The sequence below is a fragment of the Acomys minous genome (genome assembly GCF_964271855.1).
Source record: "Acomys minous genome assembly, chromosome: 2".
NCBI classification, from domain to species: Eukaryota; Metazoa; Chordata; class Mammalia; order Rodentia; family Muridae; genus Acomys; species Acomys minous.
The window spans coordinates 12,651,773-12,668,842 of NC_140484.1; the positions used below are offsets into that span (position 1 = coordinate 12,651,773).

Sequence of the window (17,070 nt, forward strand, 5' to 3'; positions counted from 1 at the left end):
GAACACAAAGAAATTAAGCTGGTATGAGTCTGAAGCTTTGATAGAGCAGTGCACAGTACTAGAAGAGAAGAGAAATCATCACTGTGACTCAGCTATGAACTCTCGGAGCTAATCTAGAACTCTGGTCCTAATATAATGACCAACCTGGCAAGACAGGACCACTGGTGCAATAGTGGCACAGATGTCATGGGAGTAACCAGCCATTTTCTGATTAGATTTTAGCACCACTGCACAAGATGGGATCCATACATGACACCATTATCAGAGCCAAGAACCTATGACTAGATAACTCATGGGCCCTACTATTATTCTGTTAAAATGACATAGTACAAAACCTGAGTTCAATACATAATATGCACATAAAAAGCCAGGAATGGTAGCACATGCTTATAACCCCAGCAATGGGGAGGCAAAGACAGAAAAATGACAAGAAGTTGCTGGCCAGCCAGTCTAACCAGTCAATGAGCTCCGGGTTCAATAAAAGACCATATCTCAAAAACTAAGGTGGAGAGTTATTGAGGAAGATGCTCAACATTGACCCCTGACCTCCAGACATGTACACACATGTACATACATACACCTGTATTCACATAGAGAGAGGGAGAAAAAGACTCACACGTGAAAATAAGCAAACATCCAAAGAAATTCCCAAGTGAAATAGCAAACTGAACACTTGCATTCAATGCTATTAAGAGATGGTACTAACCTGTTGTCATCTGAGAGTAAAACTGATTCCCCCTTTTCCATAGTTTAGACATAATCTTCCTCCCCATAATTAGTATAGAGTATTTATTTAGCTATTACTATATCATTCCTCACCCTCCAAATACTAAAACACATTAGATTATAGTAACAAACCTACTAAAAATGATCAAATCTGTGGTGCAGTATAGATTCTACAAGTCACTAAGAAAAGAAAAGTAATTGTCTCCTGGGACATTGTGTAGGGCCTGTCTTGTGTCTTGGACTGAGCCATGAATGAGTGCACTGTAACAAACTGTCTCAGGTGGAAGAGGTCTTGGAACAGAGCCAATCAGAAGCCTGGGACAGGGGACAAGCCTGCAAAGGAGCTGACCATGGGACACTTGAGTCACAAGTTACAGAAGTAGACCCTGGACACTCAAAACATAGAAGCAAGAGTAAGCCTTTAATGCCATAACATGGAACTTTGGATATGAATTTAAGAAGCCAGAACTCCTCAAACAAGAATAGAGACAGGCAAAACAAAGTCATTCCCACTTACAGTGTCTGTCAAGTTAGGAAATCAGATCTCTGACAATGATTTCAAATTCCTTTGCAATTGTGCTCCTTGAAAGTGGTAAGTACCATTCATCCATTCACTTATCCAACCATCACTAAATACCTAAGTGAGGCAGAATGCCCTTGATACACTGCCTACCAAAAATAAGAGGCTCCATCCAGTCCCTTCCAACACACACACACACACACACACACACACACACACACACACACACACACACATACATGAATAATCTTGGTTAGCTAAATTCCCTTCACGCCTCAGAGCCAGTCTGGCTCACTCCACATTTTCTACCTCCTCTTCTAAACGGTCTCTTGTCTCCTAAATCTGCTACTGAATCATGCTTTGCATTTATTCCCTGTAAGGGGAAATGTCTCTCACCACCCTGAAGGCCAAAAGAAGGTAAAAAAAAGAAAATAGGAAATCTACAGGTGGGTTGGGTAGATCAAGCCACAGGCCTCAGATGACTTGCCCATCTGCACCTGGACCTGAATGGGCTGCCAACCCCTAGGGCTGGACTATGTGTGTGTGTGTGTGTGTGTGTGTGTGTGTGTGTGTGTGTGTGTGTGTGTATGTATGTGTGTTTGGCTCTGTCACACTTCTCTGTTCCCTGTCAGATGACTCTGCTCTCAGGCTTCCCCCAGTGACAACAGACTTTTACAGCTAGAGAAAAATAAAATAAAATAAAATACAAGAGCTTCCTGAGCTTTCTTACCCCTGGATCCACCAACCCTCTACCCTCAAACTCAACACAATTGAAGAAGGCACTATTCCACGTTCCTTCCTTGCCAATCAAAATGCAAATTGCAAACACTGCATTTCAGCTATCATTAAACGGGGCCTCCCTCCCGATGAAGGCATTTGTTTCTCTGCTCACCTTGGAAACCACCACTGAAAAGCAAATCAGAGCCAGTAACCCAGCCATCAGAGGACTCTTGGAGCAGACAAACAGCCTTGGCACATCCCTCCTCCCCCCAACCCCACTCCTGGTGGAGAGTGACCAGGAGCAATTAGTGCTGTTGTGTCCCAGTGTGCTTCCTCGCTGTGTCTCAACTGAGACGCCTCTCCTTGTAATATTAATTAAAAACAGATTTTTTTTTTTTTTGGCAAACCCCTGAAGGATGGTTTCTGCGGCGGCAGGCTTCTTTATTAAGCCTCAGAGAAGGCAAAATGCATTAAGATATTGTGACACTGGGACGATGAAGGCTAGGCAATCCAGCCAAAAGCTGTTTGAAAAAAAAAATCTGTTTGGGGGCCACCGTAGGATGCTCTAGTGAGTGAAATACAATGACTCTGATCAAATCTGTCACTCTTTTGTACATTAGGAGTAAATATTACAGAGCACAGGGTAGCTGCATTAGCTAAGGGTACAAAATCCCACCCTCATGATACATTCTCTAACCAGCTCCAGGTCGGGCAGGGACCTGGAGTGACCCAGCATTTGCTCATCTCCCTTCACCAAGGCTTCAGGTTGGGCACATTAATTGAAAACTAACTGCCAAGTCATCCCAAGCAGACACGCTACAGGGGCCTCAGGCTGCAAAGCCACTGCGCCTGAGCTGCTAAGCAAGGATACAGAAGAGGGGTTAGTTAACCCAAGAAAGGAGAGGTGGAAGTAAGTGGCCTGTGACTTCACAACCTTCCGGGGCCTTCTGCCAACTCACTGAGCAAGGAAGGAAGCCTCTTCCTCCATCTGAAGGAAAGGGGAAAGGATAATGTATTTGTCTCTTTCCCTGTAAGCCTTGGGTTCCCCCAGGTGTTTGTGAAGCACTCTGTAACCCATTAGTCACCAGGATCCCACCCAGCTGGAGGCAAGCAGGGAGAACAAGGGCAAATCTCCTCCAAGGCAGAGGCTTCAAGGCCATGGCTACTCACCTCACATTAGCCAAGTCAGTGCAATCAGAGCCAGGCCCCACAACTTGCTCTTCCTCTCCTTCTTTCTGCCTTGTCTGCTAGCACCTCCTCCATTACCTCCCAAGCAAACTCACCCTAGTTAGTATACCAAAGTAAGCACCTGCCCCAGCAATCAGAAGGGGACCAAAGGTCCTGGGTAGCATGGAGGTTTGAGCCATCTATGAACCAGCTCCTCCTGGCGACTTGCTGGGCTGCACTCTTGTCCAGTTTTGCTCCTCCAGCAAGAACACAGCAGCCCTGTCTTTATATACAAAGATCTCTTCTTGGCTCTGTGCTCCTGAAGTACATGCTGAACCAAAGAGGGGGGGGGGGGTTGAGGATGGCCAGCTACATGTTTCTGACTCTAAACCCAAGCAGAGTAGAGTTCAGTGTTCGGTGACTAACACCCACCCCACCCCACCCCACCCCACCCCACCCCACCCCCAAAAAAAAGCTCTTATCAAGAGCAGAAGCTCACCACAGGCAGCTGGGAGAAAAAGCTGGAAAACCCAAACTGCTAATGCTGAAGCTGCTGGTCAGAGGGCCTGCTTGATGCTTCAGGAGTGATAGGAATACATGGAGTTGTCTTTCCAGGCCAGAAGGGCCCCCCTCCCCCGCTATGGCCCCACAGTCTCTGGCTTGTGACATCTCCCTTCACTTAGAAGCAGTAGTAAAAAGGCTGCCTCACCTGCTCTTCTTGCTGTTGGCAAAGGAGGGGGAAAAAACATACTGCCAATGCTGCTCCCCACAACTCTCCCAAAGACTTCTCCCTCTTTACAGAGCACCGCCAGGCCTGTTATTGATGCCTCTTTTTGGTGCTGCAGATAATATGTGTTCAAAGGCAGGTAGAGGCCTGAGCAAGCAATCCCTCTCTGTCTGGGGATGAGCTGCCTAGTTCTTAGTGGAACAGTGAAGCTGGCTAAGAGCACAACCAGCAGGCCCCCAGGAGCCCCATTCATAAATGGCTCAAATCTCCCTGCCCAACTGGTCTGCTACCCAGGACCTTTGTCCCCAGTGGGCACAAGCCAGACCACCTCTCATATCCTTTGATGCTCAACCACCCTGAAGCTGGGCAGAGAAGGCCATGCGCATTTACCTACTGTTTATAAGAAGTATTTTCTCTCTGAAGTCCCATCTCCGGGGGCTGTCAATATTTTTAAGTGTCTCTTAAAATTAAGGCAGATATGAAGCACTTCGGCTGAGTGAATTTTGTGGCAAAGCCACGCACACACAAGGATACCTCCTCAAGGAAGAGAAAACCCAGAAAATTCCCCACAGTTCCTAATTGTCAAACTTAAATGAAGTTGAAATTCACAAGCTCTGCTTCCAGAGACTCATGCCTTTCTCTCCCCTCCCTCCCTATTCCCCCCCCCTCCATTCCTCCCTTCTCTCCCCCTCCACCTCCACACACAAATATCTACTGAGGTCTCGGAAGCAAGTCTTCAGTCACTCAACCCTGCAAAGGTTCACCACTGCCCAGCCTCAGCCCCATGTTCAAAGCCATCCAATGCAAGGTTGGGGGTGGGCGGCTGTCTTGACGGAGGCAGATGAAGCCATTAGTCACTAAGCTGCCCGGTATGTATCTGGACTCTTCTCCTCCTTAGATCCCAGTATCTGGTACTCAGGCTTTGCTGCCCCAGCCCCACCCCAACCAACTGTGTACAGCTGACAACCAGTAAATCTGTACTTGGTTACTGCTTGTGTAGTGAGCTCTGCAAGCCCCCTGGCTTCACTGTTAGTCAATACTCAGCCCTAGGACCCTCACGCTCTGGTAAAATGAGGCAAACATTTCCCCAGGAAGTCTTTTCAAAGGACTATAGTGGAGAGACATACAAAAGAGTCCAGCACTTTCCATCAAATGAGCTCTCAAAGCTGCCTGTGAATCCCTAGTCCTCTTAACCGAACCCCTGCTCTGCCCTAAGTCTGGTTCTCAAGTGAACTGGAAATATACACCAGGAAAAAAAGAAAAAAAAAAAAAAAAGATTTGGCAAGGTCAGGTGAGATAGCGACCACAAGAGGAAAGAGAGTGTGGGAAGGTTTAAGACAGCGGGTTCTTACTAGGTAATAGTGAGGTGGGGGAGCCCCCGCTAAGCAGACGCCTCCAGAAGCTGCCTGGAGTGGACCTTATTCAGCTGGATGCTGGATTCCAGCTCCAAAGCCTCTGGAGCAGGCTTAGGGAAGGTGCCACCTCTTGGTGCAACAACATTCTGGAGACCCAGAAGGCAAGGAAAAGGGGCCAGAGATGTGTTTGGAGCGAGCAGGGTTCAACTCTAATCCCAGTGTCCCATAGCCATTTGTGAGACAGAACACAGACACAGAGGCGAAAGTGAGTTTTCTGCTACCCCACTAGTGCCTGCAGTGCAAGCACTGGAATAAACAGTGTGGAAAGGGTGTGGAAATTCGCTTCATGCCTTAAACTTTTTTTTCCTGCCTGCCTCCACTAGGAAAGCCTTCCAGCTTGGATGATGTGGTCCAGCTCCCAGCCTGGGTAGCACGCCATGTGCCTACCAGCGACCTCAAAATGAACAACTGCGCCCATGTCTCTGAGGCCTCTATTTCCCTATCTCTCTGGTTTCCTTCATGTGACCCACGGGGCAAAGGGGAGCTCTAGCTGTCTCCGGAATATGTCTAGAGATTTCTTCACATCAGCCCATGTTTGCACCCACCAATTCAAGAATTCCTCTCTCGAGAAAAGAAAAAAGTGACTCTCCAAGCTGAATGCTGGGGAGAGCTACTACTGATCCCTTGCCCAGGCAGCTTTAAAAGACACTTTCCTCTTAGCCTTCCAGACAGCCTCAGTCCTAGGGTCTTCAGCGAACAGATGCACACGCCATCTTACAACAAAACTCTGCTAACCTGTTGGGGGCGTGAAGGGGGCAGGACAAACCCCTCTCTAAAAGTCTAGGCTCTATAATTCTCCAACTGGACCCTAAACAACTATCTGCCTCTCGCCCCCAACCCCCACTACCCTTGGCTGTCAGGAAACTAGAGATCTGTGCCAGATGGGTACTCACGCTGCTGTTGTGTCCCGACCAGTGCACCATGGCTTGGTTGTGGGCTGAGTCCCCGGTCAGTGCAAAAGACGTGCTGGGAAGCCGGAGCTCCTCAGCTGCAGGTCCTCCAGTTCGCGTTAACTTCACCTCCTCCCGGGAACCCTTGGTCTGAGGGCGGCTTCCTCTGGCACCATCGGCGGGAGCAGTTGCCCAAGCGTCCCCCCGCTCCAAGGTACTGGGGGGCTGAGCTCGGCGAGTCCTCCTCGAGCTGCCCGCCTTGCTAGGAGCTGGGATGCCCCGGACCCACCTCTCGGCTTCAGGCGACGTTCCCTGAGCTTCAGCCGGTATCTCCCCGCCGCTCGCCCGGGGCAGTTGCTCTAGCCTGGACCGGCGCCTCAGCGCAGTGGCTCTCCGTGCAGATGCCAGCTCCTCAGGCCACCGGTTCACCGCTGCCCGTGGCAAGAGAGGAGGCAACGCAGATGGCCGCGAAGCCAGGGACACTAGGCGCCCGGGACCTCCCGTCGCGCCCCAAGTGATCTCGGCGCCCGCTAGGACCCACGTCGACAAGAGTAGCAGACCCGTCCGGGCGAGGGGCGCCCCGGACCAGACTGCCGGGCGCTCAGTGCCAGCCGCCTCCATCCCGCTGCGGCTACCGCGGCTCGGGCTGCCGAGTGTGTGGCGCCCGCCGAGGTGCGGGTCCGGCGGGGGAGGCGGGGTGCGCGCGCTGGCGAGCGAGAGAGTGTGTCTGTCGGGGGAGTGAGGAGGGGGCGGCCGGGAAGGAGCGCCTCGCCTGTCCCCTGCACTGTTACCCCCTACCCCACTCCCAGGCCCAGATGGTGATTCTAAAACCCAAAGGCAGTTATTAAATGCTCCCCCGATGCTCTGGCGGTTTTGATGCAGTTGTTAAAATGCCCCCCTCCCAAATCTTTTCCACCGACCTCTTTCAAAAATTTTGTGGAATGGAGTGTTCAGAGGAAATAAGAATAAGAAAATCCTCTTTTAAAACGGGCAACGCTAGCCGGATCCAGGAGGAGGGGCTGACAGCAGACCCCAACCCGGAATCTCTCGGAAACCCAGTCTGCTGTGGGCTCGGAGTTGGGTAGCCGCTCCTAGCTGCGTTTAGGGATTCACTCTTCGGGTCTGTTCTTGCGAGCGGGAGACGACGCTCGGGGGGAGTATAGGATCTCCAGGAGGAAGAGGAGTAAATTGTTTCCAATGCCAACAGTTCTCGATCTAAAGACGAGGACCAGCCCGGAGCTTCCGCGCAAAAGCCAAGCGCGGGATGGACCACGACTCTGCTCTAGGCTCCCCGCCCCCGGAGGCCCGCGCCCCCTCCCGGTGCGGGGGCGCGGGGAGTGCGTGCGTGCGCGTGCGTGCGCGCAGGCAAGAGAGAGGGAGACCAGGGGTGTTCCTGGGCTGACGAGAGGGCGCCTCAGGGTGGTAGTGGGGTGGGGGGGTAACCTGGTTGACTGGTGTGTGTCGCGGAGGGGGCGGGGGTTGCTGGGTGTGCGGAGGCGCGCGGCTCCGTGCGTGCACATTCGCAAGAGCTTGTGTGAGTGAGAGCGGCGGGGCGGGGCGCGAGGTGCGCTCTGGCCATGAGTGTTTGAGGATCACGCACAGGCTGTGTTTGCATCTCCTGAAGCCTAAGAGTGATCAGAGGCAATGTGGAAAACAAAGGCAGGACCCCTCTTCCTGAGGCACCCACGGTTCCCCCAGCACCTATGGACAAGCCCCCTGAAGGTCTGGAAAGCGAGCCTGAAAGCGGCGGGCAAAGACTGTCTTTCTTAGGACCCTGGGCTACATGTGAGAGGACGGTAGTAGAAACTGTGGCCACTGGGAAGATCCAGGTCCTGTTTTCCTGCCAGGGACTGCTAAGTCTTGCCCTTTCGATCCCCAGACGCGATTCTGAGCAAGTGTAGTTGTTTCAAAGTGCCAGCCACTATTTGGAAGGTCCCCTGCCCAACGCGGCGTGGGTTTATCAGTTTCTCCCGTCCCCCGTGGCAGGAGTATGCGCGCCTGATGCGACTAAGGACTCTTCCTGACCACAGGAAGACAGACTTTCGTGAGCAGGAGAGTGGAGAACTAAGCTTGGGCACGGCCTGGAGACAGGATTTACAACCTTTAGTGCAGGTGACCTCCGCGAAGCACTCAGGATATTTGGAGCTTGGAAGTGCAGCTTCTGGGGGGCGGGGTCTGGAAGAACAAGCAGAAAAGGAACAAGCAGGGTGGTGGATTAAGGGTGAGCAAGGGACACAGAGAGTTTTTTTTTTTTTTTTTTTGTAAAAGGTGAAATCTGGAGCTGGAGAGGAATCGTGGTTGGAGATGTGAACGAACAACGCGGGGAAATCCAGTATAGGAGAATAGAGGAGAGGCAGGGACAGGATAGCGCGAAAGAAAAGGAAGAACTCTGAGAAAGCTCCGGGAAAGGTCGGGGGTGTGCTGCTTGAAGCAGAGGCGCCTGGGCTCTGGGCCTGCGCGGAAGGGCGAAAGCCGGGGATTCCCGGGAGCCCTCGCCTTTTGAACTTGCTTTCCCACCAAATCTAAAACTAAAATTGGGAGCGGAGTAGATGGCTAGGTTAGACAAAGAAGGCGGAGACAATACCCACCCAGAGTGAAATGGACATAGCGTTCGTGGATTTTCCCAGACCCAGGGCAGCACACTGCCCCGAAAAAGTTGCAGGTGGGCGCTGGAGTTGGAGCTAAGAAGGAACTCGCTATCCGCTGGTGCCCAGCGCCCCTACCGGAAAAGGCAGAGAGCTGCAGCGGTAACTTAGAAAGGTTTACAGTCTCTGATCCTCCAATCCGGTTCTAGGCAGAGAGGTATTATGACTTAGGAGGTCTGGTCTGTCAGTTGGCCTCTGGCTACAAAGCTTTTACAGCCTCGCAAATCTGCCCACAGGGGGAGGTACGGGCCAGTTTCCTTGCCGCACGCCCAACACACACACACACACACACACACACACACACACGGACACGGACACGGACACGGACACACACACACGGACACACACACACACACACACACGGACACACCCACACAGGGACACACGGAAAAGCAATCCTAGAATCTCTAAAAGAAGTGCCCTTTCTCATCAGGAGCATCTACCCCTGTGGTTCCCAAGATCTCTTCCAAGCCAACACAGCAGCTAAAATGTTGGGGGTAAAGGTGTAACCTCCTCTAGTGAGTGTGACAGTTTCTCCTGTGACCTTCTTTGATTCATCATCTTGGTCTTGCCCCACCGTTTATTACCTGCCCTGACATTCATTCTCCCCCTTTCTCCAACTGCCTACAAATTTTTCTGCTCAGTCCTCAGCGGCTTCTCGGAATCCAGCCAACCTTCTCTAGCACCCCCAGAAAGCACTCTCCCTCACACCTCCAGTGTCTCCTTCACCAGGAGGCTCCCTTCTGGGCTTTTGCTTCTGACTCCAGACACCTATGCACACAGGTGCCACCACCTAGTGTGTGTCATCACCACAGCCTCTCCCACTAAAGCTCTTCTCTTATTTGCGAATATGTTAGGATCTCCCAGGTCCTCCCAGGCTAGCTTCACTCATATTTAATAAGCTTGTTCTGTCTCATGAATCTGAGTTCTCTCTTCTCTCACACCCTTAATCCTCTATACCTGGGTCTCGTTTCTCCCGCTCCCTCCCCCTCCCCCTCCCCCTCTCCCTCCCCTCCCCCTCCCCCTCCCCTTCCCTTTCCCCCTCCCCCTCCCCCTCCCTTTCCCCCTCTCCCTCTCCCTTCTCACGTGGCCTGGCTATTTTCTGCTGCTATAACAAAGTACTCACTGATGAGTAAGTACATTATTTAAAAATAAGTTTATTTTGGCTCATGGTTCTAGGAACAGGGCAGATCAAGATCGATGGGCAACCACATATGTTGAGGTTCTAGTGCCTGTCACAACATGAAGGATGGTGTCCCATGTGGGAGTGCATTTGAGTGACACAGAAAAGGTAACCGACGTCACAACAACCCATGATCTCAAGTATTAATTTAGTTCGTGCAAGAGACAGAACTCTCTCAAGGCTGAATTAGTTATAAGTCTAACAGCCCTACTATCCCATGACTCTGATAAGGAACTCAGCCTTTCCATGAGTTTTGGCAGGAAGAACTACTTTCAAGCCGGAGAATATGCATACCTATCCTAAAACCACATGTATCAAGACCTACCAATACCCTTCAGCATTTCAGTACTGTAAACACACCCTGCGCAACCATAACACTTACCGCTTCCTGCCTGAAAGACCCTGTCAGATCCAGCTAAAAAGCCCTTGCCTGATCTCTCTCATTCCCAGAATCAAACACTGGTGGCTCTCACTCACACCATCACTTCTCTGAGACTTGCAGTAGCTTCCTATCATCTCCAGGTCTTCAAGTCCTCCCTTCCCGGAGCCAGCCTCCCCACAAGCACCATGCAGCAGCAGAATGCGAGCTTCATGGGTAACTGTAGTAAAATTAATTTTGTATTTTACTGCATTGAATTTTTTAAATATCTGCATTTCCACTTATGGCCAACATCAACATTGTTGAGGTATTTTTTTTTTTACATATTGTGCACCTAGTCTTCAAAATCAAATGCATATTTCATTCTTATAGCAGATTTGAATTAAGGCTGCCTACATTTTAAATGTTTAATTTTCATATGTAACTGGTGGCCACTGTTTTTAAGCACCATAGGTGCAGATACAACTTGTTAACACATAAGGAAGATGGTGTTATGAATTGACACCAAAATTCTTCAGCCATCAGTTTCTTAGAACGGATTCCAAAGTTCTGTGTACCATTCTGCCTTCATGACTCTTCTCACCGTGGCCCTTATGCCCGGAATGTACCCTCTAATACAGCTTCACTATAGTCTTCTGTGAAGTCTTGCCCCAGCCCCATGGTACCCAGCACTGTATCCATTACCATAACCGTATTAGCATCGGAGTCTTTATTTTCATGACTTATCAGTTTTGACTTCAAAGAAAAGAACTATGATCTAAAAGATCCCCTGTCTCTTTTGCTGGCATGATGCCTGGTTCAGCTGAAAAGAACAGGTTGTTGGGTAAGATCAACCCTCACTTTGATCCCAGGTGGGGGAGGCGAAGAGAACACATTGAGAAAGCATTTTGTCACCAGGCCTTCTGTTCCTATTGTAGAAAACTTGGGGGAAAGCAAATTATACCTTAAATTATCCATGAGATTAAGCTGAATATCTTCCCCCAAAAAAGACTCAGGTATGCTGCTGCTGTTTGTTGTTTGTTGTTGTTGATGTTGTTGTTGTTGTTGTTGTTGTTGTTGATGTTGTTTAACAACCACTACAGTACACTCACACTTTGGAAATGTATGCTGAACACCACGTTACAGGTGCATAGAAAGAAGCATTCCGGTTTGTGTTGTCCTCACTCATATCAAATAGTCAGTGCTCCTTTTATGAGGACTCTACTGGTTTCAACTAGAAATGTCCCCAGTGGGATCAGGGATTTGAGCAGTTGGTCTCCAGTTGGAGGTGCTGTTTGGGGAGGTTTGGTGTGTGCAGCCCTGCTACAAAAAGGCTACTGCTGGGAGACAGACTGGGAGAGCTCATAGCCCTGATCTACTTTCAGTTCACTCTGCTTTCCAGCTGTGGTTGAAGATACGATCTCTCAGCTTCCTGCTTCCGTCGCCATGCTTGCCACTTACTGCTAGGCTGCCCGTCTATGATGAGCTCTTATCCTTTGGAAACCATGAACCAAAACAACCATTAATAAAATCTTCCTTCCACGGTTCGCAGAGCAGAATGGTAACTAATGTGAAGACATAAAGGCAAATTCTCACCATAGGACTTAGGGCCAGGAAATACAGGTTTCTCCCACTATGCCGGCATCCTTTCTGAAACACTTTCTTGAACTGGCTCTGCCTTCTCACTTGGTCACCTTCTTGACCCAGTAGACAAGCTGAGTGCCAGGACTGCATTCCCTAATGAGCTTCTGGACAGGCTTTGTGCTCCCTTTCACTAAATGTTGCTTGATTGTATTGTTTAATAATCTCTGAACCGATGTCTGGTTTGTTTGTTTATTTTTCTAAGTTATTACATGACCTTTATACAACTAAAATAAAATTAAGTGACATCAAAATAACCATTAGCATTTCTGTGGAGGAAACAAATTGTAAATAAAACCTAAACTGCAGGCAGCAGCAGCCAGATGACCACCAAAGTTAGGACTTCTGTCACTGTGTGTCTGTGACGACAATAAGCATCTGTTCTGCTTAATATTGAATTCTCAGCAGTAATATAGTCTCCATGCTATGCTGGCCTCGTGCTTGGCTCGGACTGACCTGCAATAAATGTGCAGTACATGATGGAGCATATTACTCTAAATAATAATGCTTCTTCCACAACTGCTACTCAACTGTTCTTTGGATGATGCAGATACTTTCTAAAATGCTTTTCTTAAAATGCAAATGTGGCGCACGCCTTTAATTCCAGCACTCGGGAGGCAGAGGTAGGCAGATCGCTGTGAGTTCGAGGCCAGCCTGGTCTACAAAGGGAGTCCAGGACAGTCAAGGCTACACAGAGAAACCCTGTCTCGAAAAACCAAAAAAAAAAAAAAAAAAAAAAAAAAAGCAAATGTTTGAGGGCTTGATAGATACTGGTGTCCTCTATGGTGTCCGTTGCCATTGCAAGCAAGAGAACAAAATTCTGCTTTAAACAGAAAGTTACTCTCATGGGCTAGATAGTGTAAACTCCTAGAATGTGGGGAAGGGCTAGACAGCTAGACTCCGGGTTCTGTGTGCAAAATGGAACCTGAAATCATGCCACGGAACTGACCCTATAAGGATCCTATTTCAAGCATCATCAGACCTCAGATGCCACAACTTTGACCAACACCTCTAGACAGTGTTACAGCCAACATAACTGTCTCTGTGTCCTCCAGAACCCAAGTCTGACCGCCACTTCCCTTGTCACGAGCTCAATTCCTACTTGCTTCTTTGTATCTATCTACTAGTTATTATTGGTTGATCCTGGATCACCACCCTTAGACATGCAGTAGACGCTTTAATTTATGGCCCAGGAATATATCTAAATGATACTTCCTAGTATCCATGAAGCCCTGGGTTCGATCCACAATGCTGCATGTACATGTATCTCAATAACTGAAGTTTCCTGGGGTGGGGGTGGGGTAGAAACAGAAGGATTATAAGTACAAGGACATTATTTACTATAGAGGAAGCTGGAGTCCAGCCTGAGCTAAAGACACAGGAAATAAAAGAAGCTATGATCTAGAAGAGCAAACTGAAACAAAGCTCTCATTGGATAGCACTTCAGCCAATACCTGTGTGGAGCTGCATAGCTAGCCAAGAAAATCCTTTTCTGCTGCAGAAGCCATCAGCATTGGTGGGTATGATGGTAGGCGGTAACATTACAAACTCTGGCTACTGTATAGCTAGCTCTAAACCAACATGGCCAAAAAGCATTCTGGCACACTGATTAAGAGTCCAGCTTTAACAAAAGTGTCTGTGTTTCGATTCTAACCCTACCAATCGCCAGCCCAGCTGCCTTAAACAAATTGCTTAATTTCTTGCTTCCACCCCTCATCTGCAAACACAGATGGCAATAAAACTTAACTGCACAGGGCTACAGTGAAGAGCAAGTAAATTAATGTTCATAAAGCATTTGGAATACAGTCTGTCACAGATAAAGTGCTAGGTAAGTTTCACTATGGAAATGGCTTATCCTGACTGTCACCTTGATTGGGCTGAAAACACCTAGGAGATTGGGAGAGCACACACAAGGGGTGCCTATGATTAGGTTTCAGAAACAGGGTGTCTGCAGAGATCCTGAAGGCTCTGACCTTATCAATGGACTAATTCCTTGACAGATTCATAAATCTCATTGGTGGGGGCTGGGGGTTGATGATAAGAACACAGGGCTTGGGGAGAGGTGTGTCACTGGAAGGCATGTCCTTTGGACTGAATCTTGCCACAGTCCTGAGTTGCCCTTGCTTTGTTCCTGTCTGCCCAGAAGTGACTAACACTCTCCTGCACCACTTGCTTCCCCTCCATGGCATGCACATTCTAAGGAACAAAACTGAAGGTCTGGATATGAATCTATCTGACGCTGGAGCTAAGCTCTTCCATGTGTTCTGTCTTGTAATCCTCCTGCACACATCACACACCATGCCATAGTCAGCATTCGGTATGTCGGAGTTGAAAGCCAGGGCTGTTTGTACTGTACCTCCTTGGTACACATTATAAAGACTGACGCCTGTGGCTGGCCCCCAGTGGGGACATGGTTCTCACACCTTGTCTGACAATCTGACAACGCGATGGTGATTTGGTGGTGATGTTCTCGCCCTTTCTCTTAGACCCTCTTAGAAAGGAAGAGAAAATCAGTCTGTGCATCCCAGCCTGTATACGGGCAGCAAGTTCAAGCTGAAGAAGTCACGCCAAAAATGGAAACTTCATCTCCAAGAAAGGACATACTCATTAAACTGCTGAAAGTCATCAGCAACTTTGTCAACATTTTCCCTTTGGTCATGACTCTAAACAAAAAAAGGAGGGCATCAATCTAATGAGCTGGATGCGGTTAGAAAATACGTCTTGCAGGAAAGTAGGTTTCTGTTTCCCTCTTCTTGGTGACTCACGGTGCAGAGCAGCATTTTCGTGAGCAAATGTCTTTGCACAGTTTGGGCCGTGGAAACATCCAGCTGAGATCCTTGAGCTTGGTGAGAGGATGGGGCAGGGGGACAGATAGATGCTGAGACTAAGGAGCAACAAACTGAGAAGCACAAGGACAGGCAGAGAATGTCATATCCAACAAGGAAGAAAATCAAGGGTTTTGTTAAAAAAAAAACAGGGGGTGTTGCCTTGTGAGGGGAAGGGAAGGACAAAGGGGGCTGTGCTGGCTTGTTTTATGTCATCTTGACACAAGCATCTGAAAGTAGGGGACCTCAGTTGAGAAGATGCCTCCATGAGATTCTGTCATAGTGCGTTTTCTTAATGAGTGATTGGTGTGGAAGGCCCAGCCCATTGTAGGTGGTGGCATACTTGGGCTGGTGGTCCTGGATTCTATAAGAAAGCAGGCTGAGCAAGCCATGATCAGAAAGCCAGTAAGCAGCGCTCCTCGATGGCCTCTGCAGCAGATCCTGCTATCCTGTTTTGAGTTTCTATCCTGACTTCATTTGATGCTGAATAGTAGTGTGGAAAAAAAATGTAAGCCAGTTAAACCATCCCAGCTTGCTTTGGTCGTGGCGTTTCATCGCAGCAATAGAAAGCCTAGGACAAGGAGGACTGAAAGAAAGAGGAGAGGAATGAAGGAAAGACGGAAAGAGGAGAAAAGCAGGAAGAGTAAGGTAGAATGGTGGGAAGAAATGGGTAGCAGGAGAGATGAAAGGAAAGACTGCAGGAAAGAGGAAAGAAGGAAATCCTACTGTGCACAGAGTGCTGGAGAAACACCAGGAACATCCCAAGGCCACTGTGGCCACTGCCAGATGAAGAAAATGGAGTGGGGTTGTGTCTGAGACTATTCCCTCCAGAACTCAGGGTCCTCAGCCCTTTTCCCGTTCACAAGAGAGTCAGGCACACCAGTGGGGACCCATAAGGCTGGTTTTCCTGGGAAAGTATTCAAATATTGCAGAGAGCACAAATTGGGAAAGTAAATATAGCCTTGAAACAAGCATGCAGGCCACAATTGCAGGAGGAAGGGAGTGTGGGCCCTGTCTACCACTAACAGCACAGATGGCTGGGAGTCCTGGGAGGCCGCACAATCCACACCAACCTCTACACTCAGCCTTCTGAAGCCCAGGCTCCAACCACGGGGCCTTTGTGTCCTATTGCTACACTTCTCTGGTCCTTCCTACCCTCTTTCTGATAGGCACACATTTTCAACCAGCCTCCTTGACCCCCCTAACCAGGTCCAGCAATACCTCCCTTCTTTATTAGGGCCATTCTGGGTCCCTGTAGAACCATTTCCCTAGTGTAATGACTAATAAAAACTCCCTTTAATTTTCAAAGATGTCCCAATTTGAAAAACAAATTATGTGGCCTACTCAACTATCATATAGCCTCCTAAAAATATGTCTCTCTCTCTCTCTCTCCTTTGAAACATTATTATAGTTAAGGATTTTTTTTGGTGCTGGGAATCACCCCCAGGGACCTGCACATATCAGGGAAACTACCTCTGAACTATTGTCAACCCTTTCTAAGACCTCAATTACGTATGCTTGTGTGGACAATTAATGAATGCTTCAAGAGTAGATCCTATTTCCACCAGTAAGTGGACTATGCTATTTTTATTAAACGTTTATTGTTGATTCAAAAGGAGTTGGTAAAAAATAACTTTTAAGAGATGTCACTGTCACCAGCATCTCCCACTGACTTCTCTGTGTTCTGCAGAGCCTTGTGATCTCCACTGAAATAATTCAGAGGAGACACACAAGAGTGTAGTGTAGAAGATGGGGAGAGTTTATTACAGAGTAAATGCAACACTCTCAAAAGGTGAGACCAGACAATAGCCAGTGCCAGGGCACAGGGCACATTCTCAAGGAGGCAGTGGACAATGGTGAAAGAAGCATTTGTGACGGTTTTCATTTTATACAGGTTTTATGTTATGTCTAAAGCCAACTTTCCTGAAGGGGACTTTCCTGTCAAGGTAATTTTCAGATGTATTCGGCTTGGCTTTTACAGGAGGGAGACATTGCTATGTTCTCCTTCTTTGTCAGAAATCCCTTTGCAGAATAGTAATCCTATAGCTTTAGTGCTCCTAGAAGCAGTTCTAGCTACCAATTAACAATGTTCCAGGGAGGTTATGATATAGTCTTCTCTCTGGGGCAGAAATATGATGCAGGTCCCATTCTTATTATCAATAATTCCTTCCTAAAGTGAGACCTTGGTTTTAAAAGCTTATGATGGAGAAGTCCAGCCCCAACGTCCTCTAATTCTGCTATTATCTAAGTACC

General features: G+C 48.5%; 1 protein-coding gene across 1 annotated transcript in view; it reads right to left on the bottom strand.

Moving 5' to 3' along the window:
* SORCS3 (sortilin related VPS10 domain containing receptor 3) overlaps positions 1-7,431 on the bottom strand; it is a 613,431-nt gene extending 606,000 nt beyond the window's left edge. Inside the window, exon 1 of the mRNA XM_084772036.1 lies at positions 6,169-7,431. Coding sequence (XP_084628162.1) covers positions 6,169-6,786 — 618 coding nt within the window. The 5' untranslated portion in view covers positions 6,787-7,431. The remainder of the gene's footprint in view (positions 1-6,168) is intronic.
* Between the last annotated feature and the right edge of the window lie 9,639 nt (positions 7,432-17,070).